The sequence below is a fragment of the Chaetodon trifascialis genome, chromosome 10 (genome assembly GCF_039877785.1).
Source record: "Chaetodon trifascialis isolate fChaTrf1 chromosome 10, fChaTrf1.hap1, whole genome shotgun sequence".
Lineage (NCBI taxonomy): Eukaryota > Metazoa > Chordata > Actinopteri > Chaetodontiformes > Chaetodontidae > Chaetodon > Chaetodon trifascialis.
Window position 1 is genome coordinate 17,444,874 of NC_092065.1, and position 23,641 is coordinate 17,468,514.

The 23,641-nt window shown below is 42.9% G+C and overlaps 2 protein-coding genes across 5 annotated transcripts; one reads left to right on the forward strand and one right to left on the reverse strand.

The window, feature by feature from the left end:
* The first annotated feature begins 755 nt into the window (after window positions 1-755).
* Window positions 756-5,283, forward strand: irf7 (interferon regulatory factor 7). Of its 3 annotated transcripts, none has more exons than XM_070971791.1 (10): window positions 756-1,113; window positions 1,481-1,634; window positions 2,240-2,411; window positions 2,505-2,602; window positions 2,716-2,779; window positions 2,887-2,997; window positions 3,133-3,335; window positions 3,573-3,774; window positions 3,879-3,994; window positions 4,090-5,283. In XM_070971791.1, the coding sequence occupies exons 1-10, from the start codon at window positions 1,106-1,108 to the stop codon at window positions 4,279-4,281; spliced, it is 1,320 nt and encodes a 439-aa protein (XP_070827892.1). In that variant the 5' UTR covers window positions 756-1,105; the 3' UTR covers window positions 4,282-5,283. The 3 variants fall into 3 exon arrangements, 2 of the variants coding, with proteins under 2 accessions (XP_070827892.1, XP_070827891.1); XR_011602529.1 differs by having other exon boundaries at window positions 1,058-1,113; window positions 3,573-3,763; window positions 4,090-4,374; XM_070971790.1 differs by having other exon boundaries at window positions 1,058-1,113; window positions 1,445-1,634; window positions 4,090-5,277.
* A 265-nt stretch (window positions 5,284-5,548) lies between these two features.
* Window positions 5,549-19,428, reverse strand: phrf1 (PHD and ring finger domains 1). Of its 2 annotated transcripts, XM_070972362.1 has the most exons (20): window positions 19,329-19,428; window positions 18,647-18,717; window positions 18,378-18,532; window positions 18,086-18,217; window positions 17,507-17,703; window positions 17,294-17,377; window positions 17,045-17,178; window positions 16,855-16,946; window positions 16,331-16,509; window positions 13,292-13,424; window positions 12,998-13,122; window positions 12,652-12,845; window positions 12,097-12,219; window positions 11,572-11,726; window positions 9,288-11,166; window positions 7,990-9,179; window positions 7,669-7,745; window positions 7,138-7,287; window positions 6,831-6,959; window positions 5,549-6,705 (listed from the first exon to the last, which is right to left on the reverse strand). In XM_070972362.1, exons 3-20 carry the CDS (start codon window positions 18,463-18,465, stop codon window positions 6,541-6,543), a joined length of 5,226 nt encoding a protein of 1,741 aa, XP_070828463.1. In that variant the 5' UTR covers window positions 18,466-18,532; window positions 18,647-18,717; window positions 19,329-19,428; the 3' UTR covers window positions 5,549-6,540. The 2 variants fall into 2 exon arrangements, with proteins under 2 accessions (XP_070828463.1, XP_070828464.1); XM_070972363.1 differs by lacking the exon at window positions 19,329-19,428 and having other exon boundaries at window positions 18,378-18,506; window positions 18,647-18,724.
* Between the last annotated feature and the right edge of the window lie 4,213 nt (window positions 19,429-23,641).

Here is a 23,641-nt window from a genome sequence, read left to right on the forward strand (position 1 = left end):
ATTCTGACTCTGAAAATCCCCGGACCGCTGCAACACACTGCACATGCAAAACAAACTACAGTACATTCACTGGTGGATTCATTTTTCCAGATTCACTGGAACTAGGTGGTTTCATGGGACGCTATTTTGGTGAGCAAAATCTCTCCAAAAGTAGATCAGCGAAATGCCTCTGCCTCTCAACCCACAGAGACACCAGTTGTCATCAAATGGCCTCAAATCTCATCATCAGTGTAAGTGGGCTATTTCACAGTGGACATGAAGTGCCATGTTCTGATGTAGCCTAGAATCTTAATGAGATAAAGCAGCTGTTTAAAGAATATTTTGCCATTTTACAGGAACATGATCAAGTTCTCCTGACTGCACCACAACATGCACTTTATACCTTCAGTATTGTTGCCTGATGGCCTCCGTCACATCATACGTTCTATCATTTATGTTCAGCATCATATATAAGTATATGGTCTGCAAAAAAAAATCGGATCCTTTGCATGCTGAATTTTAAGTTCTTTAATACTAATGCTGGTTAGACTGGTTTTGACATGCAAACAGCATGCAGCAGGATCACATTGATCCACAAACAGATTGATAGTTTGATGTATAATAAGGAGGAAAGCAACATCATCATAAAAACGCCTACAGCAAGGCTCCTCTGAATACCGGTAAACTTTTTTTGTTGCTGTTTTATTGTGAAAGCACCAGCCAAAGGCTTGGCTTCAATTAGCGCAAACATCTGGGGATGAGTGACGTGCTGATGCAAGAAAACCGAGTACACGCAATCGACAGGGCCGCTTTCAGTTTCTCTCAAGGTGATTTGACTGACGGAGAAATTCCCGTTCCAATAAACAATTGGATGGGGGGGGGGGGTTCTTCCATTTACGCAGCGCGAGCAGCTCGAGCGCACGTTTTGATGCCCCCCGCGCGGCTGAAACGCCTCGCTTGTCTAAGCAAATCGAACTCAGCCCTTCATCGGAAATGCCTCAAGAAGCTGCTCCCTCCCACCGCGGGGGAGGAGAGATCGAGGTCTCACATGATGTCACCGGTTCGTATAAATCCAGCCAAGGATCCAGATAGAGAGTTCGTTAGAAGGAGACGCCTCAGCTGAGACATGCAAAGGTAAACAGAAACACGTCTGCATCTTTCTCTCCCTTCTTTATTTAGGGTTTTATCAGCATGCGCGTTTTTTTTTCTGGTGAATGCATTACATGTACTGTGAAAGGGTTAGCTCGACGTCAGACTTGCTGTGTATGCACATTCATTCCGATCTTTTGTGTAATGTGCTGAACAAGTACAGTAAAGTGTGCATGCTGCTGGATGTTGTTTGGCCAAAACATGTTTGGGTTGAGTATTCTCTGTTGTTTTGCATCTCAGATAAAACTCGTTTGCTGGCTGTAGCTTTAACCACAGCGCTGCATACTTGTCTCACTCTGTCCTTTGGATGTTCCAGTAAAGAACAACACTGATCCGTCATGTTTCCTCTCAGCCCTCCCAAGCCTCAGTTTGCCAGCTGGCTCATAGAGCAGGTGGAGACGGGCCAGTACACGGGCCTGTGCTATGTGGGCCCAAACAAGTTCAGAGTCCCTTGGAAGCACAACTCCAGGAAGGACTGCAACGACGAGGACAGTAAAATATTCAGGGTAGGTGAATTTGTCACTGCAATGTGAGCGTTATCTGACACCAACACCATTAGATAAAAACGTTGATGGCTTTGTTGACATCGGTCTGGCACAATTACAGTACTCCTGTATGATACTGTGCCACAAACACTCCTCATAGCAGAGACTATGGAAAATGACGCTGATGGCTCATTAGAGATTCCTTCATTTCATAACTGTCAGAGCGTAGATGCATGGCAGGTGTTGGCAGGTGCAATTATAGCATACTAACACCAGCAGTGGCACTTCTGCTTTCTTAGAGTCAAATTAAGAAATGCCAAAATAGGTAGTACCCCAACTTTCCCTTATGTAACTGCAGGAAAGAACACACTGTCTATAACCTAGAAACTGGGGCTGCTTTCCTGTATGTGAGTAATACATTTACAATGCAACATCATAATTTGTCTCATCATAATTCACTTTATTGAAAGATTCACCATTCAGTTTGAGAATGATAGATGCAAGCCATGTTTTGTTGTTGTCCCGGCGAAGCTGAATCTGACATCCTCATCATGTAAAATCTCTTTCTGCCTCTGGTTAATACGGTGGCTGTGATCAGGTTTAAATTTCTCTCGTGCGGTTGACAGGCGTGGGCAGTTGCAAGTGGTAAAATCAACGAGTTCCCCAATGACAAGGCCAGGTGGAAAACCAACTTCCGATGCGCTCTGAACAACCTCTCCGTGCGCTTCAAGATGACGCAGGATAATTCCAAGAATTCAGACGACCCTCATAAAATCTATGAGATTATCAACACCGAGCGTAAGTGCAGCTCAATCCAAGCCTTCCACTGTGGAACCATTTAGCGTCTGCATGCAAATGAAAGTGGGGATGTTTTCTTATTATTATTTGCAGACAATGAAAGTCTGCCAACACAAGACTCCCATGAGGACTCGGACATGACTCCGGATATTTACAGCTGTCCCACAGAGTGCTTCCCCTCAGCCACTGAGGTGCAGTACTGCCTGGAGTGCACTTTCACTTCTCTCTGTTAAGAAATTCTTTGCAATATTTGCTTCCCTTCTGATACTTTGTAAATAACACGATGCATTTTCCCTCCAAACAGCACAATCTGCTTTATGAAATGCAAAACAATTTCATGACCTTGGATCTTGGGAACCACCCACCAGGTACGGGAGTCTTAATGGAAAGGGAAATACTGAGTCATATAAGTTAATAACATCCCATTCACCTGTTTATAAGGAAGGCTTAATCTGCTTTTTATTGTCTTTAATAGAGGAGCAGCCATGGGCGGAGAACTACGGTCAGCACCATCCACCTGTCCTTGGAAGCTATCCAGCCGAGATCCACCCACAGATGCTACCAGAACAGCAGTCTTATTACGAGCGTATGTTCAGCTAAATAAAATCACAATTCCTTCATTCAGATGAAATGCTATCCTGGAAAAAAGGTTTCCAATTGATTCTATGTAAAGATGTTTCATATGTTAATGATCAATGTTTTCTTTTTTTTTTTCTTACAGCAAATCCTCCACCTGTCACCAGTTCACCTCTGCAGCCAAGTATATACGACCTGGAGGTCTCCATCCACTACAGGAGGAAAGAAATGGTTAAGACCACGATGACCACTGCCCGTCTCCAGCTCCACTATCACCACGAGGCCCCTGAGCTCGATGCCCATCATCTCTGCTTCCCCTCCACTGACAGTCTGCTGGACCACAAGCAGGTACCTGACCGCATCAGCTGTGATTTAATGAAGGAAAAATCCAGTAAGTGCTTTTCGATAAGCTTTGAAAGAAATGTTCGGAGTTTGCTCCTCCACGAGATCTTTGATTTCACATTTTTCCCAAACAGTAACTGCTAGAGTGCAGTGGAAATCCACATATTTAAGGGTGGAGTTTCCCCCTTCAGTTTATACACAATCAATCCTCAATTTGTGTCCTTTTAATCCTCTTTACACCAGATCGATTACACCAACCGCATCCTGAACAGCATCCAGAAAGGCCTGCTCCTGGAGGTGCGGGAGACTGGCATCTATGCCTGGAGGCAGGACAGGTGCCATGTGTTTGCCAGCACCAGTGACCCCAGTGTGGCTCACCCAGACCCAAGAAAGCTGCCACAGAACACCATGGTGGAGCTCCTCAGCTTTGAGAAGTATGTGAATGGTAGGTGTGGATCCCTTGCTTATACAACTCATTGCTTGTGTTGCATTTTCTATGAAGCCAGGTTGCGCTGTGAAATAAATGGTTCCACCTGTGTGTGTGTTCAGAGCTGAAACAGTTTAAAGAGAACAATGGGGGCTCTCCGCAATACACCATCAACATGTGCTTTGGAGAGAAGTTTCCTGATGGGAAAGCTTTGGAGAAGAAGCTCATTGTCGTCAAGGTAACACTCCTCAACTCATTTTGTCTGAGCTTCACCTCGAAGATTTGAGTTTAGCTCCCTTCACTGATGCAGTTTTTGCCCCCCTGTCCCTGTAGGTGGTCCCCCTGATCTGTCGACACTTTCATGAGATAGCCCACATGGAGGGGGCTTCGTCTCTTCACAGCGCCAACGTCAGCCTTCAGATCTCGCACAACAGCCTCTATGATCTCATCAGCTCTGTCTTTGGTCTGCCAACAGCTGAGCCAGATCCAGCTCGGCCTGCTGAGCCTTTTCTACCTCAGATCTGAATTCCTTTTCTTACTCTTGGCCCCAACAGGGACCACTTCAGTTACCCATGGGACCATGATGCACCACATCCTGCTCCGACCCAAAGCTTAACTAAAAAAAAAAAAAAAAAAAAAAAAAAATCACCAAACTGGTGATCTGTTGAATGTGTCACAGTAGATGAAACAGGAACTGACAGAATTAAATTGTGTATAGCATAATGGGCCTTTATTATTCAACTGTAGCTCCATCCTGCTGCTTTGCGGTATCTACTGTTCACTCCATGGTCACCTTAAGTCACAAACTATCTCCAAAAACTGACATTTTTATCACTACACGAGTAGAAATGGATTCCTCCACTGCCAGATTGTTACTTAACTCAAAGGCCAATGACCTTGCCTTGGAATAAACCTTCCTATGAGTATTGTAAATGTTAAATTCTCTCTTGATGAAATGCCTGATTCCATTGATATCACAACCCTGATTCCAAAAAAAGGTGGAACAAGTGTAACACAGAGAACAGAGTGTGATCATTTACTAATCCTCTTTGATTTGTACTCAGTTGAAAACAGTAGAATGATTTAGTATTTGTTGTTTTACCCCCTCAACTCCATTGATTTTTGTTTTTTAAGTTGGGAAAGGAGCAGAAAGTGGTGGAATGCTCCAAAACCTGAAGACTACGTCATCTGTAAACGCTTCATTTGCAAAGGACTTCATTCTGTTTTCGTTCTTTTTTGGAATCAGGGTTGAATATGTATGGAGCAACCACACGATGCCTTACATGATGGTAAATCCCTTGTACAATGTAAATTTTTTTGATCACGTATTTATGAGCTTGTAAACAGGAGCTGAAGGTAAAGGTAAATCATGTATGTATAGTTTTTTTGAGTGTCATACAGCCAGTGAAGACAGTGTGTCTATATGTTTTGTACTTCAGAATTTGTTAACTGCTGGTCGTCTTGCACTTTCGTACTACTTAAAGCTAACAGGCACTATATGGATTACAAATAAACCGTTAAACCTTGAATAAGGTCTCATTTATTTATTACCACTGTGCAGCAAGTCACGACTCAAAAATATTGGGAAGAAATATACAGATATCTTATAATAAATCAATTTAAGACACTTTAGGGTATAACCTACTGCTTTCTGAGAGGCCTTTCTCCAAAGAGAAGTTGGGCTTTGAAAACCTGGACTAAGTCCCTGTAGTAGACTGAAACTTCAGGTTTGTCCATGATAAATCCAAGAATATAACCAAGTACATGAATGAAACTGAGACAAAATCCTTTTCATCATCAGTGATTTATTATCATTTATGTTTTCTCTTAGAAACACCTGGCCTGTTCGATCAAGTAAATGCAGAAAGAAAAGTAAAATACATTCAGATAAACATGAGCACCTGTTTGATGAGATCCTTCCTAAACGTTGGCTTCATAAAGCCAAATTAAATGTGACAACAAAGTACGAGGCATGTCCAACCAACTACATCGTCAGTGTTTACAGGAGGCAGACCAAATATTACAGACAACAAAATGAACAAATATTTTCAAATACAAAACATAAACCAATCAAGTCTACAAACTAGAACTCACTCTATTTGTCAGTCATTCACGACAGGCAACACGGATGAAAGGAATAGATAAGTGGATATATCAAATCTATATTATTTACAACAAATCTAAAATTGCTTAATTACTCTACTGATAAATTTTCTACAAAAATTGCATAACAGTGTCTTTCCTTAATGTGACAAAGGTCTTTAATATGCATACTCTGCATACTCATACGGGCTCATGACAAACAAAATGAGTGTATCCTCTGATAAATACCCCCCCCCCCCCCACAAAACCAAACTCAAGGCCCACGCTGCATCCTCCCAGTGATACGCCTGTGGGAGAAGCTACCCGACTTGTCACTTCACGGAAGGGTTATTTTTGAGATATGCCTCTTTAAGGCACAACCTCAAGGTCTCCTATTCAGTCTCTGAGCTGCTCTACACAAAAACACTGGCTCTTGGCAGTGACGGTCCAAGCACAAGACACCAACAGGTGCTGTTCAAGTGATCAACAAAGTAAGTTTGTCCGCTAAACTCAGTTAAGACAGAAAGCGTGACGTTAGAAAAAAAATGTTCCATCTTGAAGCTGTGAACGAATCTTACTTAATCTTTTATCACAGAGACATCAAACCCTGCAGGAGGCTCCAAAGTAAAACATCTTGTTATGTCATACATGAAAGAGTGTTTGCAATGGGAGTGACTGTCCTCGCCTGTAGTTCACGCCTCCTCATGGGCTGTCAGAGGTTTTCATGGCCTCGGTCTGAACCTCCTGTGCCTTCCCTGAGTCATCTCCTTTCTTGTGTTTCCTAGCATGTTTGTATTTTTCCACATACGCCTTTACCAGATTGCCCACCTTCACTGGGTTGATCTCTCCGCTCTTGCTGTGGCACACCTGATGACCAGGAACACAAGATAACTACATGCACATTCTGAGTTTATAACTTAAAAGCTATTAGGGCTCTAAGCTGTTGGTCACTAACAAACTTTTGAGTCATCTTAAAAAAATGCGCAACCCACCTTCTGGACGGCTTTGCGTAGAATCTCCTTGTATTCATCCTTGTTGATGTCTCTCCTCTGGTAGAAAGGCTTGATAGCGAGCTTCACCTCTTCTATAGCTCGCTCCTGCATGTGCAGCTTCTTCAAGTACTAGTGGCAGGAGTAAAAAAAACAAACAAACAAACAAAAAACATCACCAATGATGCAGTTTCTATACAAATATCCTCAAAGTAGGGAGGAGTCATAATAATTATTCAAAAACCACTGACCACATAAGACTACTTGAGATATTCTGTTTAAAGCTTAAAGATTCAGAAGCCAGACTTACCTTGTCTTTCCTGGACAAATCCCCGTCCTCTGCCTCTCCTTGTCCAGTGGTTGATAACCCCTCAACATGTACACAATCAGATCGAGAGGAGCTACTGAGAAGACCGACAGCATCTTTCTTGACGGGGTCACTGACAGCTGCAGCAATGTCCTGAGAAAGACAAACTGAAAGGTTAGATCAAGTCTAAAAGCAGAATGAAAGATAGATTCAATAATCCAGGACTGTCATGGATCTTATGTAGACTTTTATATTGCTGGTCTACGTCTATAGAAGATAGTGATAGTTTGGAATAACTGGTTGCATTAGATGTGTAGTCAACTGTTTTGATTTTCAGAGTATGGCTTTTAATTTCATTTCATCTGAAAATGCTTCAGTATCAGTTTCAGTTTCGCCCACGTGACCTTACCCTGACAATGCTTTTGTTCCATTTAGGTAAACACTGCCACCCTCTGGTCATTTAACCACATTAACTGCTTCATGCATTTCTAAACATCTGGTTACCTCTGCAGTGATGCATGACTCCTGTCCTACCTGACTGGATGTCTGTCCTGTCGAGGACGGTCTGCGAGCTCCTTCCTGCTTCAGCCTCAATTTGTACAGAGCCAGCTCTGAAAGAGTGAGAAAGATTTCAGAAAACATGTGGCTGAGAGCCAGATGCAGAACAGTTTTGATCTCTGTTACAACCAAAACAGGCGACTGTGTGTCAAACTAGATCTAGATTCACTTTGTGCATCTTAATTCCTTCTTTTCACATCTTTACACCCCTTTTTGAATTAGCTGCATCTGTTAGCAGTGAACTTATGTGAGCAGCCAACAAAAACCGGTGTGGAGCCATCTAGCAGCAACACTTACTGCTTGCTGATTTCTCTGGTTGAGGCCCCTCAGGCTCCTGTATATTCCAAGTAACCCTCTTGACTTGAGTCTTGGACTTGACTCCCACTACAGTCGATTCGTTCTTCCCCTCCTCTCCCTCCTTCTCTTGCTTTACAGATGAGCCGCTTCCTTCTGTGTGCTCAGACTTCACGTAGTCCAGGTTGTCTAGCATCACATCGACGTTGAAGTCATCATCAGAGTCTGAGGGGAGCTCAACTTCCTGCTTTACGGGGACAGTCAACCCAACAGCGTTTGACTGTTCGGCGGAAGACGCTGACACTGGGTGAGACTGAGAGACTGTATCCTGGAGGCCTGCTGGAACAAGTGTGGTCAGTGTAGAAAACGAGGTGACAGGGGGGAAGTGGCATAATTCTGGGGAACTTGGCTCAGATTTAATTATGGGGATTTCATAAGTCTCCGTCTTGATGGGGTCTTCTTTTTTTCCCTCATCTAAGCCTTCGACTCCCACTGAAGTGTCGATGACAGTTTCTTCTTTCTTAATTGGTTTAGTAATCGGAGAATCTTTAAATATATCAACAAACGGTTGTTTTTCTTCCTTAATTTCTTTCTTTGTCTCTCTCACCATTTCTGGTTTTGAGGCCTGTCTGTCTATCCTGAGGTCTTTGCCTTCCTGTTTAACTTTATGGGCAGTGTAGGAAGGCGTTTCATATTTATTCACCTTTTCTTCTTTGAGGGAGCTTTGAGGGGTGTCCTTCTCTTTCTTCTTGGCCTGTAATTGTTTTGTGTCTTTGGAGGAGGAAACAAAGGAGGCTGAGGTTTTCTGTGATCTCCTGGAAGATGATCCCTCTTCTTTCCGTCTCTCTCTTGAGCTGGATCTGGACCTGCGTCTCCTATTGTCTTTTGACAGCGACTTCCCCTTCTCTTTGGAGGGGAGAGACGATTGTTGCAGTCGTGTGTGGTCTTTCCTCCTTTCCCTGGATCTGGATCTCGATCTGGACCGTGATTTCGAGCGAGACCGACCACGTTTACGATCTTTCGATCTAGATCTGGACCTGGAACGAGATTTTGAGCGAGACCGGCCCTGCCTCTTGTCCTTTGACACCCGTCTTCTCCCACATTCTCCTTCTCTGCCATCATTTCTCTCCTTGTTCCTGAGTCCATGTGTCTTCTTCCATGAGCGCTCTCTGCTGCTGGAGCTGGAACCAGACCTGAATTCAGTAAAGACAGAAAAAACCTCGACCTGAAGAAAACCTGAACGTGAACCATGAGACAGATGGCTGCTAAATTAAAAAAAATTGGACAAAGTATTACATTACCTTGATGGCCTTCTGTCCTTGGATCGCGATCGGGACCACTGTCTCTTCCTGCGAGTCCTGTCAGGGGAAGTGGACTGCGAGCTATCTGAGGTTGAACGTGGCCTCCTCCTCTCTCTTGACCTTGACCGCCTGGAACTCCTTTCTCTGTCCTTGTCTTTCTGCCGGCCTCCCTGGCCTGAGGCGTGATGGTCCCCCCTCCTGCCTCTATCTGTCTCCGGACTGATAGAGCGTCGCTCCTTCGAAGCTGGGAAGGTTTTCTTCCTCTGACCCAAATCTCTTGATGGGGACTTGGAGCAGGGTTTGGAATCTGATTTAGTGTCTGCCTTTTGTTTCTTCTTGGTGCAAGCAGAGCTGGATGCTGATAAATCATTCTTACAGATAGGGGGAGCCCTGCTGGGAGTTCTGGCGCTCTCCTCTTCTGAAGCCTCTCTCTCAGCCTTTAAATGATCCAGGCTGTGATTAATAGGTGGTGTAGTGTCTGCTGTCCCTGAATTCATACTCTTTACACTGTCATGGAACCTTTTAGCATCCTCTGCAACATCTGACCCTGGCTCTTCCTTTACTGTAGTGTCACGTAATGTGGTGCGTTTCTCAGCCTCAGTGTCTACTCGCCTTGATTCTTTTTCGACTTTGACATATTCCTCTGAACATCTGAGTTCCTGTGATATGGTTTCCTGAGTACTAGCTCTCCTTGGTTGTTCCTCTGAGATCTCAAACTCCTGTGTTTCAGTCTTCACATGAACCTGCTTGCTTTGCACTAAACCTTCCTTTTTTCCTAAACTAGGAGCCTTCCCCTCATGCGTGGCACATCGAGAGCTGCCATCCAGACTTGTGCTCTCAGCTTCATTGTCTGAGCTGCTCGAGTCTGACAGAGTGGGATTAAAGGGGTCGTAGATATTATTACTGTCTTGTTCTTTATTGACCGGCGGACGTGATGCCAGGAGCATCTGTTTATCCCTGTGCAGCTGTCTCTTTCTTGCTTCATCTTGCTTTTCCCTCTTGAGTTCCTGCACACTGCCTCCGCTGGCAGAGGATGACCCGCTGCTTAGCCGCCTTGCCTGCCACGAGTTCCCACTGGAGTTAATGCGGAAGCTCACTGCTGTTGAAGACGAGGAAGATGAGGAGTAACGTTGTTGGCTGGCAGAAGAACCAGTAGAGGAGGAGGAAGAAGAGGAGAAGGAGTTAGAGAAGCCTGATCCGTCAGGCCTCTGCCTCTGCGTCTGACCGTCATTCCTGCCCTTTTGCTGGTCGACACTTTGCTGCCTTCCTTTGTCTCCAGAGAGGCTGTTCACGCCTGTTTCTGGCACGCTGTAACCATTACTACTGGTGGTAGAATTACTGCTATTTCCCCTACTGCTACTGCTTCTATTACTGCCATCATTTGTGATACTACCACTCTCCCTTTTTATTTTTGGTATCCTAGGAAGCACTGACACGTCTACCCACACGGGCTTTGTAGGCGCTTTTTTAGGTTGGGAATGTGACGGTGCTATTCCCTTGCTCTTGGAGCTGGAGTCTAGGGAGGGGTGGGCAGATGAGGAGGGGCTGGGGGCTCTGACTCCATTGGTTCCCCTGTGACCAGGAAGGTGGGTGGGTCTGACTGAACAAGGCGGCTGCAAACTCGGACGACCTCGGGGTAGTAAATCAGAGCGTGCTGACGGCTGGATGTGGCTGGCTGAGGAGGGCATGTGGGCGGGTAAGCGAGAGGAGCTCTGCGATAAAGGCCTGTTCATGGAACTATGGGAGGATCCTGGTAGGTCTCCGTTGTAGTGGGGAGACTGAGAACTGTCTCCTTGGTTGGGTGACATCACTGGGTTGATCTGGGTGCTGCCATCTCCAGAGCTACTGCTGCAACCTGGCTTTAATGCTGATGGCATCACTGTAACACAAAAAAATGCACAAATGATCAGCACATATAAAGAGTGGAAAAATTATGTTATTTTGCTTCCTTCTGCAGATTGCACTGCCTTGCGTACATTGCTCACAGTAATTATTTTGAGTGGAACAGTGTTGAAGAAAACCATAAAACGGGAAATGGCTCAGTCAGTCACAATCAGCTGAGAATGAGTGAGGAATAACTCACAGCTAGCTCAACTTTGATATTCCCCAACTGGACATGAAGCTAAAGTAAATCTGAAGTTTTATATTCAACAGCTGGACTTCATGAAAATGGCATCAGTTATTGTCTTTTCCAACAACCAACCTCTAATCAAACAGCTACAACACATTTCATCAAATCTCACTGTTGAGATTTGGTGTTTTAGAATGCACCACGTACACTTACTTGGCTTTGCAGCTTTAAGGGAACCATCTCGATTAATAACAACATCAGAGCTGTCCATCAGGAGCATGCTCTGTCCCGATAAGATGCTGCCCAACAGGTCAGGTACAGGAGCTGCCTCGACAACACCCCCTGATTGGGGGACAGTCATACCCCTCCTGGTGTAGCAAAGCAAACATTCATTTAGATCAACCACATTTCTTCTGTATTCTTCAATCTAGATCAGACCGAGATAGACCGAGACAACTCAGGCTAACATGGTGTGTACCTTGATGTATGTTAGTAGCGTTTGAAATTGTTGTGTAATGATTTTCTGCTCATCAGTTCCGGGTTTTAGTAAAACTGATTACAGATTTTTTACATTTTATTTGACTTGTCCAAAGCAAAGACCACCTCTATTCTCGACAGATTTAGACTGCCAGAAACAGCAATTTGTGAAAAAAGTAAGGTACTCATAGTTAGTTCTAAATACAGAAAACATCCAAATTAGAACCTCCCTACACACAGTGGAAAAAAAGGGGATGTTACCTGGAAAGGCTTGCAGTGACTGGTCGAGCTACAGGCTGGTGTGAGCGAAGAGCAGAGCGAGAGATCCCTCGTCTCTTGGCCTCCAGCAGCGATGTGACGTGGGCCTGCTGCTCTTCCTCCTCACTGGTTAATTGTAAGGCACAATTTGCTTGATAATGAACACTGCATATGCTCAGATCCATACAAAGACATACACACAGTGAAACATACATAAAGACTAGCCCAGCATGTACTACATACTTTAATAGATGAAAATGATGGCCACATAATAATGATTATGATTGTGCTATTTGTTCGTAAACTGGAGTTGTAATAGTAAGTTGATATTAATTGCTTGATTAAAAAAAAACTATTTGCATCACACATCCATGCTGTGTAGCATCAAAGCAAAGCACAAACTGGGCTGAAAGGATTCCAGTTGACAGAAAAGAAAAAAAAAAACTTGGGCGCCAGGACGACTCGACCAGCATGTGATGCATTCACTACATATTAAACTACGTCAATAAATATGTGAAGTCTCTAAAATGGTATTTGGATCAGCACAAGTCTTCTTACCAATCCACAAATGGATCCAGGTCAAATGGATCTCCATAGATGGACAGGGAGGCGGCGCCTATGTCAGCACGCATGCCGCTTAGCGTGTGCTCCGATGGTCGATACACTGTAGGAAGTGAAGACCCCTTCTTGTCCTTGACAATTCCAAGATTATTAGCAATACGGCTTCGAGGAGTGGCTGTCTTTTTCAACATCTAGTGACAAAACAGAGGTACAGAGTTCATCTATAGAGAAAAGCATCTTACAAGTATCGGATTACAATAAAAATTAGTTTTTCATTGTGTTAAGATACATTTAGTGAACCAAATGTCTCAAATCTCAAGAGCAATGTTGATGACACACTCACCAGCTTTTTTTTGGATTTACTCCTCCTCGTTTTCCGTTTCCTCCTCTTGACTCCTTTACTTGCTACTGTACCTTTTTTACCCACAGCAGAAGATGGCTTCTTCCTTTTGACCTTTCTACGCTTTCCTGTTCAATCATAAAAGTTATCCCTCATCAAAAACACATCACTATTTACTGGCCGTGTCTTACTTTTCCTTCCACTATTTCCCTTCCACTACCCTCTGTCGAAGTGTGTGCTTGTTACTATGCTAACCCAATGTGAAAATTCTGCATTTCTGTCTGTGCGCTTACTTACCGGTCCTGTGCCTGTGGCGAGATGGGACACGAGGTGTGAAGTCCCGTATGTACACAGACGTGTTGAGCCCAGCCACCACAGCATTAATGGTCTCATCAAGCCAGGTGGACTGAATCAGATAGGTGGGAGCCAACTAGTAAGAAAAAAAAAATGCATTACTCGACTGTTTTCACCAACAATGACTGTCTGAATACAACTCCAAAACACATGCACTGTTTCTTAAGGATGCTGTATTATGTTTTGTTTTGTTTCGTTTTTTTTTGGGGGGGGGGGGGGCGCTCCCCTTCCTTTCGTGTTATATAGCTTTTTGTTCTATGCAAAAAGTCTGCAAAGTTACAAATCCCCCACCAAAGGGGGTTATTCTCTCCTACAGAAAACACTGCTCTTGAAATGCCTTATCAATAATTCAATTTTCTTCCATTACCTATCTACATTATTTGTTGTGTGAAGATGTGGAAGACAGGACCGAAGCATGGCATGACTTCAAATCTTCATCTACTCCCACCATCTGAGGACTCCTCGGTCAGTGGATTCACTTCATTCTTGATGGAAATGTGAAACGATTGGAAAACTATCTGATTGTGTGTGTGCATACTGCTTTAACGACGAAATACCGACCGTCCGTTACCCAAATTCAAACTTGGAGGCCCTACGTTTTGTCATGTTTATGTTATTTTACTGTTGATTTGGTAGGTGAGCGTGCTGAACTTGGCGTTAGCATGACCCGCAGCTAATGCGGCTGGAGCGATGTCTGACGGACGCTGTAAAACAAACTACGTGAACGGGTAATTGTGCTATTTTAAAAACTGAACCTTGGCATACTCTGTCCTGAACTGGCTGCGGTGCCCTGAAAAAAAAGTTGCGGTTTTCTGGATTCAAAATTACCTGCGACGGAGCAAACAAAGTCACGTTTTTCAGCGTCTCCATCATCGCGCTGGACGTCAACAATAGCGCGAGATTTTACGCACTCCGTGGAGGTTATCAACGGCCCAATCAATTAAGAATTAACGTTACGCGATAAGCACACGTTTGTGTTTACGAGCATAATCCTGTATAGTTAGCTAACAACGAACGTGCATTGATCTTAGAAGCTGCTGTGAGATCTGACTATTCAGTAATATTTATTTTCAAGTAATGTTGATGGGTATTTGTCCTGTGTTAAAATCCGAAAGGACGGACTGAACTGACTATCGAAGCGTTCAGCGACGCTTTTTTACCCTGATGCTACATGGTGAATTAACAGTGTTATTAGTCGATGTTTAATTCGGCGTGTATCTGATACACCAACCACTCCTTTTTTAGTGAGAAATCTTGACTTTTGAAGCGGTTCGCCCCTCATTCCCACGGTCGTCTCCCATTAAAATAGCGCAGCTAACCAACGGAGGTTGGTGGGGAGTTGAGGGGACAAAATCTACAGTCTGTCAAGTTTGTACAGAAATACAGTTTATCTTCATGGATTACATTGATGTCGAATTGACAAGAAGACTGTCCACTTGTAACGCCTTTTATCTTGTGTTTCTAGAGCACTGTGTTTTGGCGGACACGTAATGAATTTTTAGTATGTCGTATTTCTAGAAGGGAGTTTGGCGTAATGTTTCCAACGTAGAGCGCAGGGAGCTTCCGTGTAGTTCAAATACCGTACGTATTTTTTAACGTCTTGTCACTGCTACAGATACACAGGGTAAAGTATGATATGGTTGTCAGACATTCATTGACTGCGGTTAGTTATTGGTTTGTTTAATGGCTTACAGTCTGATAAAGCGGGTTTGTATTGATTACTGACGTTGGTAGATCAGGCCAATTATCGGCTAATTGTACTGAGTGTCTAACAGCAATTATTCAACCAGAACCAGCCAATAATTTTCTGTATAATATTGACCTCCTTCTGTCAACTGCTGTGTGTCTGCTTTGTATCTAGTGACAAGAAGAGACTTAACAGTCTGGCCTTGAAGTTTCGCATCCATGTGTTTAATGTTAAACAAGTATTTTATGTCAGTTTTGTGAAGCGCTTATGATCTCAGACTTAAATGCTAATAGCTGCATGAGAGTTGAAACTTAATCTTGAACACCCTTAACCCATTTATAGACTTAATTTTATTATTAAAATATAACAATAAATATGAGTTGTTCACATTTAAACAAAATAAATGTGACAACATTATGTGGAAAAATCAAACTATATAGATAGTCCATTTACTATTTCTCCATAATATGTAATTATCACATATTGTTATTGCACCAATGGTCTTGGCCTTGTGTCCTACACTTTGGCCGCAATGCTGTGATTCATTTGTATTTATCAAAGGACAAAGTGGTCTTGCCCTAAAAATGACTTAATTCCAGGCCTGCAAAACCACGAATTTTACCTTCCAGATCATCCTAAAACACACTTAATAAAACTCACCAAAACCGTTTTTGTTAGTCTTTCTACTGTTCCAACAATCACCAGCTCTGGTTTGGTTGAAATAATCCCTTATGCACAGAGTTAGATATGAATATATTCTGTCCTACATACTGTTTTCCACACAGCAGCTATCTTGCACAGACCATAAAGTTGTAATGTTAGTGGCCCAAGGCTATTACAGATCAGATTCCTCCTCGAACATGTGCAGTGGTAAAGTTTTTGGTTTAGAAGCAGATTTTGCGGTGATATTAACCATAGAAGTGAAGCTAGACTGGATAGTGGCTGCAAAGACTGGCCGAGCGTAGCTGCGTACTTGTAGGAGCTGACTACACCCTCCCAAATAAAAGTATGGGACTGAAAATGAGCATAATATGGCCTCTTTAAGACAAGCATTTCAATCACCAGTCAATTACAACAAACGTCAAAAACACATGCCATCATTTCCGCTGTCAGTTGCATTAAAATACGTCAACCTCGAAGAATTTAATAAGTCAGAAATGTCATCAGTAAATCTAATCTGCACAACAACAAACATTCAACATCAAGACATTTCTTTACAGTCCAGCCTTGCACATATGCTGTAGAAGTGAGTTAGAAAATAAGTCAAAACGGAAGCATCACGCCTCATGCCAAACCTGCGATGTGCGTGCCTGTGTGATGCGATGTCGATTCACATTAGCTCGGACCCTCTCGCTCTGCTGCGTCCGGGCAATAGCTCTGGTGGGACCTGCAGTATGGGACCCAGAGCGACTGGTGGCAGGACGGGCAGTAGAGGGTAGGCTCTCTGTATCACTCATTTCTTCAGCTGAACCCCCTGAGACAAGAAGATTTAAATGTCTGACTTGCGATAAGGTGCTAATGAACGGCTCTATGTCATCTTAAGCACAGCCACTTGTCATATAAGGAATGAAGCTATTGGTTGATATGTAGTAGTAGAAAGTGAGTTACATACATAAAGAGCAATTCCAGAAAGAAATTAAATTAATATAAATAGACAAAAATGTAATATAGCAGCATTTTCAATATCATAAATTCACTGAAATATGTAAAATACTGAATATAATGAGGTGGAATATTCAGACTTAGTTTTCCAAGACAAAGTCCCAAATGTTGTTTGAGCCTGTATGAATTTAAGAAGGCAAATAAATGAAAGGCTTACTTGAGTGATGGTTGTTGGCTTCACACTCGGGGCAGAACCATTCCTCTACAGGAACAGAGTCAAGAGGGGGAGTGAGACACTCCATGTGATACCTGTAGAGGGGGGAGGTTTAACATATTTCTTTGATGAGAGGAATGCAGGCAAGACTTTCAGGCTGTAATCAGAGGCAAAAGTACAATATCTGTCTCACCCAGCATCACAGCCATCGCAGAGCAAGAGACGGTCCTCACGGTCACTGTCCCCACACACCTCACAGCTGGTCTGCTCAAGGTCCAAATTTGCTCTTTCCTCTTGACCTTCCTTCACAGGCTTTTGTACTGTGATCTGAATGAAGCAGTCATCGCACAAATCACACACAAACAATTCGTCCACACTATAAAAACAAATGTAGGTTATAAATGTACCAGAAGTAATGCCGCCGAAGAATGAACACACTCACCATTTTCTTGACTTTGCCTCCATAACATTTCCTTAGGTATATGCTGTTGAAGGCAATACGGTCTACAGGACATGAGTTTGCATTCTATGTAGAGGAAAACAAAACCACAGAAAATTGGTTATTCAGCTTCCTCTCCCACAGATGCCTTTTAAATGCAAAAGATATAACAAAGTGTTTTCTCCTTGGGCTAATACAACATGAAGTTAGACTCACCTTGGCCCATTCAAGGATGCAGTCGAGACAGAAGAAGTGCTCACAGCTCTCTGGTGTTGCAACAGGTTGGCTGTTGAATGAGTTAAGGCAGATGGGACACTTGTCTGTGTCCTCATCAGAGCTCAGCCCTTGCAGGTCAGCAGAGGTTCCCCCATAAGCACCATCTTCAGCCTTAGCATCTTCTTCCTCTTCCTCATCTGACAAAAGAAAGAGTAGAAATCTGTTGTGCATGCACTATCCAAGCTATGTTTATACAGGATATTGCAATATAACACAAAGTAGTGGGCACATAATGATACACTTACTTCATACCATAAGCGTGTAGTGTATCACAGAATCTTATTTTTTCTCTTTCAACTATTAAGGAAAATTATGGCTTGTTAAGTTGCTTGCTGTGTGATTTGACTCCGAGCAACTAAAAGACTTAAGACTTAAAGACTACAGTGTTTTTTGTCATTACATGAATCTCAATCAGAAACTCAGGTTGAGCAATAATAATTAAATGATAATCTAGTAAAGAAAAAGTAGACCACCACCACATTTGACAACAATTTACATTGCACATTCAGTTCCTCCTACCATCGTCCTCTTCATTTCCTTCTCCATCTTCCTCATCCTCATCATCCTCTCCATCTAGGTGACCCTCCTCTTCTTCCTCACCACTGTCAGATTCTCCCTCCTCGGACTCCTCTTCAACATCATCGGAGTCATCTAAGAGGAAAAAAAGATAAACAAATATGGATTGAGATTTTAAGAGCTTTAGGTATGTTAGATGTTGTACTCTCCTGAAAGTGAATGCAACCCAATGAAAGAATTTATTCATTCATTCATCAGCCCATGACACATAACACAAACGTGTTCAACAAGCTACCTGAGATGGCCCACAGCGCAGCCCTTTTCCCCTTGCCGTGGGACGTATTGCGGTTGATCAGCTCGTCTTGGCTGTCATCTTCATCCATGGCTGACCATTAGAAGAACAGCTGGACAACGTCTCTGACAACTTCACACCACAATTGCAGATAGTGTCTAAATGAACAGATAATGTCTGGATTTTACTTGTGCACAGTTTTGACGATTGTGACATTAGGTCTGACCGAATCTTTAAGAATCAAGTGTACTGGTAACATGTTGTCTACTCACTCTTTAAAAGATAGGTGATGCAGAGAAGATATTCTCAGTGAACTTTGTGGAATGACGACGTGATTTCCTGCCTGAGTGTTTGAGCAGAAAGGGAAAACAACCATCAAGCATGTGCTGTAAGTCTATGGGATGTAGCATGTAACTAGCTACACTGAACAAACAACAGCAAGATCTTCATCTTATCCACGAGTGACATTTGAATCTATAAAACAGCCGTTTTAATGGACCCAGTTTGGTAACTCACTTTTATTGTTCGCTGACAAAGAACAGGTTAACTAACACCGGCTAGCTAGCCAGCAGCAGCCTGCAGACTATGCTAACGTTACATTTGTAAACAAAGAAGAAAACTGGGCACCAAACAGAGCGCTTCATCTATGTTTCATATAAAACATACATACAGCGTATACGCAGATATACACATAATACATATATGCACTGACAAAAATATGGGACAAACCTGTAACGCTTTACTGAACAAATGACGGTAGCTAGTAACGTTAGCTTCAGTGCAGCGCGTTAGCTAGCCAGAGAACTGCTAAATTTAGCCAACGTCAATTGCAAAGTACCTTCGGACTCTTTACTAAAAAACACTCAGTGTGCGGAGAAAATTCACAAACTCCCCTATTTAGGCATCACAACTACAACGTCCTATTCGTTAATTCAATATCAATTTGAAACCTACCCTGTGAAGTAGTGGCAGGTACGTTAGAGTGATCTTAAGTCCTCACGGTTGTTGAGTGACACCACCGGCTGGCGATAGACGGAAATGGCCGAGCGCAGTCAGACGACTGTGACTCTTAAAGAGACAGTAACATATTTATCTGTGACAGGTCGGACTCTTACAGTACACGTGAATATAATTACAGTATTTATGTCTGTTAGTATGACCATTCATGTCCATGTAAGTCTATTGGTGTGTGTCCAATCACATAAATGGCATACTCTGTGATCCAAATGTAAACAACAGGATGGCCCCCAAAACAAAAAAAAATGGAAACTGAAATTGCTATCACTATCACTATCATTACAGTTTAATAAGCAGGTATTTCAATACATGGGCTAATATGAGATAACATATTTTGTGTTATAAACTTTAGAGTAGTAAAATAGGCGAGCTTTTTTTCAGTCAGTGAGTGTCACACAAGCGCAATCAAAAGAAAACTCAATGACAAAAAAAGCAAAAAGCGGGGACTTCAGTGATGATAGTATGGTTCAAAGTGCACATCAAACTAATGAGTGAGATGATAAATTATTAATATGTTAATGATAAACTATGACAATGTTATATTTTACATTCAGCACCTAGCCCTTACTTGATATCTATCAAAATATTTTTAAAAAGTCTTAGAACTATTCTTGACATTACAATAGTAGCCTATATCACCAGTAACCAGAACAATTAATCCCTTGAAGGGCCAGAACTGTCACGAGCCACAAACAGAGGAGTAACCCAGTGCCACTGCCGCCCTCTAGTGGCAACTCTACCTGGACAAAAGCAACTGTTACATAATACAATGTAATCCTGATTTACTACTGTATGTCATGGGGTCATGTGTATCCTGGCTGTGAATAATCCGACAAGGCTTTGGCAGTCAAAAACTGAACAGTAGTAAATTTAAGTAGACCTAAACAAAAAAAATTGCTTGATAATGTGCTAGAAAAAAGAGAGAACGCGATGTTCTAGTTGTCGGTGTTGATAAAGGGATCAATCCTTTTTTTATGAATATCTACAGAAGGGTTGTATGTTGAAGTTCTGAACTTTTTTTATGTTCATGATGAAATTTAAAGGGTAAAAATATAAAAATTTTAATAGCAGTTTCGCTCTCAGATGATGTTACGCAATTCTTTAATGATATCAGGGAGTCCTAAACTCTCACTCTGTAAATAATTGAGTGCTCATCATCTCGGTCCCCCTCCTCCCCCTCCACCTCCTCATCGTCATCATCAGATCAGACTGTCGTGCTGCATCCTTGGTACGTGCGCAGCCACACTCCGCTCATGGCAACACTGTACACAAGTAAGCCGAGTTCAACCACTTTACACTGTAGGGGTAGGGGCGTCCTTTGTCCGAGCGGCTTAAAGCACACTTATCCGACCTCCAGCAGCAGCTGTCGCATCGTACGTCGATTTAAGGGCGAAGACACCTGTGTCGAATTGATATTTGCGATAAATAATTGGTCAGGGGCAGGACTCTGTTCACATGATAATGGTTCATTCCTAATGTACGACGTGCAGAACTGAACGCGCCGCACCCCAACTATAACTCTTGAATTCAACTGAACATGCTGCCCTCGCGAGACCCACCCTCGCAAGATTTGTATTTGTCGACTTTCTACGATGGGTGGGTCGTTCCACTGCAGCGCGGCAGCCCATTGGCGGCGTGTGTTGCCAGTTTCTTTCTCATTTGCATAACCAGGTCGGGTTGCAGATGCAGGGGAGTGGGCAGGGTAGGGGTAGTGCAAGTGTACTGAACTTCTCCGTCGGTGTGGGCTATACTATAGTCTTAAAATGCACCTAACTTTAATCATGCACTGTGATTTATTTTAGAGAAAAAACAATTTAGATGTCTGGATAGATGGCAGACGGGTTTCTATCGGCGAAAATGAAAGATTTCTTCTTTTAAAATTAACCCAAAAGAAAACTTGGGACTGGTAAGTAGCTCCCTTTATCTGCCACTATTCTTTATTCTGTGTATAATGTGTTGACGAATAGGCCACATCCAGTGTGCCACTCCGTGTAATTTTTCCACACATTCCTTTACAGTTGTCGTTTGTAGTTATTGATTATTTTTGAACTTTTTTCATCACAATTGAAATGGAAGGCATTCAATATATTTCGGAGGCCAAATACAGAGAGCGTGGACTGGAGGCCAGCTGTAATGTAGTACAGTATGTTACAGTGTTGGGATTTCAGATATTTGTCGACTTCATTGAATTGGTGTGTCATTTTGTGTTGTGTAGATTAATATGAATACGGTTATTTTTCAAGCATAGCGTCAATAGAAGATAATACCTCCAATCTCTCTTCATGTTGACTGTGTCTGTTTTATTCCTGTTTTATTACACAGCCTTTGTCTGTGTTACTCTGCAGATTATGGCTGTCAGTGTAATATCTGAGATCTAAAAGCAGGTAAGCCACTGACTAACGCACATTGTGCCAGTTGTCAGTTCCACTGTGCGTGTGACAGCGGCTAACCTGGTTTTGGGAGTACTTCTCATCTTTGGCCGGTCTTGGACCAGCCACAGCCGGACCGGACAGACCCTGATCTGCCTCCTTGATCATTGCTGGGGCCTGTTCAACACGACTGCTCTCCCAGCGGTCTCCATGTGCACTGTAGCCTACTTCCTCCTATGTTCACGTACTGTCCCCTTAGGCCAGTAGCTTTCTCATCGCCTCCTAAAGAGCCCTCCTCTCTAATGGCACCCACTGTCAAGACTATTGGTGAGTGTTTTGTTTCTGTTTCATCTGTGCGGCTGGGACATGATAAGCCTCATCATACTCACTGCTTTCAATTTCGAGGTCAGGGGCCCTTCAGGGGTTCCTGAGGAGGTTCCCCAGAGACCTCCAGCATTGTTATAAAGGCACTGGTTTTAGAGCAAAATGGATAATAATATAGTAATGTGCCACACTAGTTGAAGCAGTTTTCCAGTTATTTAAGCAAAATTTGAGCTCCAGCTAAGAGCATCTGTGTCAGTTGTATTTTCTGTATTATGCCATGTCTGTTTGTAAAAAGTACAAAGTGAGAAGTAAAGTTCCTGCTCAAATCATTTGTGGCTTTATGGATCTTACTCTCTGTTTGACCATGTGATGCACTTCTTGGTATCAGTGAGAGTGTTTTATCCCCATCGGTGCATAATGACTCATTGTGACACAGAGGAATAGATAAGTGCACTATGTCAGACTCATTAACTTGTGGCCACCCCATTCATCATCGTCATCATGTGGACGTGCAGATGCTCACTCGTTCCCAGACACCCGCTTGCCTGTTATGAATACCTATCGACCAGTTTTGGTCCCAAAGCGGTCAAACGTTCAGCTTTCGCATTCATCCGAAACCTTCCAAAGAAGATTTGGACGGGGGTTCATGTGGAGTGCCACTGTATGAGCAAAAATAATTCCCTCACCGCAGTGTCCTGAAGCATCATCATAATCTGTTAATGTCCCCTTGATGAGATTGGAGTCCTCTGGGTTTAGATATGAAGTGGGTGAGGTTGGATGTATTTCACTTTGCATGTAGAATAGCAGAAAAAACAGTGGCACTGAAAAAAAAAAACATTAGATCTGAAGGATCTTCAGCAAATGAAATTCAGCATTTTTTCTCGTTATCATCAGAGTTCACATGACATGATTGAACACTTAAATGTGAATGCGCTAGTGGGAAATACAAAGAGTAAGGTTTTGTAGTTTGAGATCAGGTGTATGTGCAGTATCCCTCGCGTCCACAGGTAGGCGTCAGCGTTGCTCCATGCTGTGGGCTTGTCCAGACAGTGGGAACTAAACAAGGATTTGAGGCTTATCTAACCCCTGCCAAGCCAGACAGCTCTAAATCTTCTCAGTAAAATCCAATTCTACACAATTAATCATAATATCTATCTCCTTACTTCTAAACACGTGGTCACGAGTTAACAGCGATGGAATAAAGTGGAAAGAACTGATTTTTAAAAAAGTATTTTTGATGCTTTGGGGAGGTTTCTGACATCTAAACATGTATATGTGGACATGGAAAAAAAAAATATGTGCGTGCTTGGGATTGTACCTGGCAAGTGTCAGCACATGAGAGTATTTATAGAAATCCGCAGGGTTTCAGTCAGGGGTTAGCCAGAGCACAAGGAAAGCTCAAGTCATTCAGCCTGTGTGACAGCCAGCATATTTACTCTCCAGGGTAAACAAACAGGAAAGGGGTGGAGGACAAAAGTGTCGTGCAGAAGCCCATAGTGGTGCAACTGTTTGTTTATCCTATCATGCCAGGGTGATTTTTATCACAAATGACAGAAT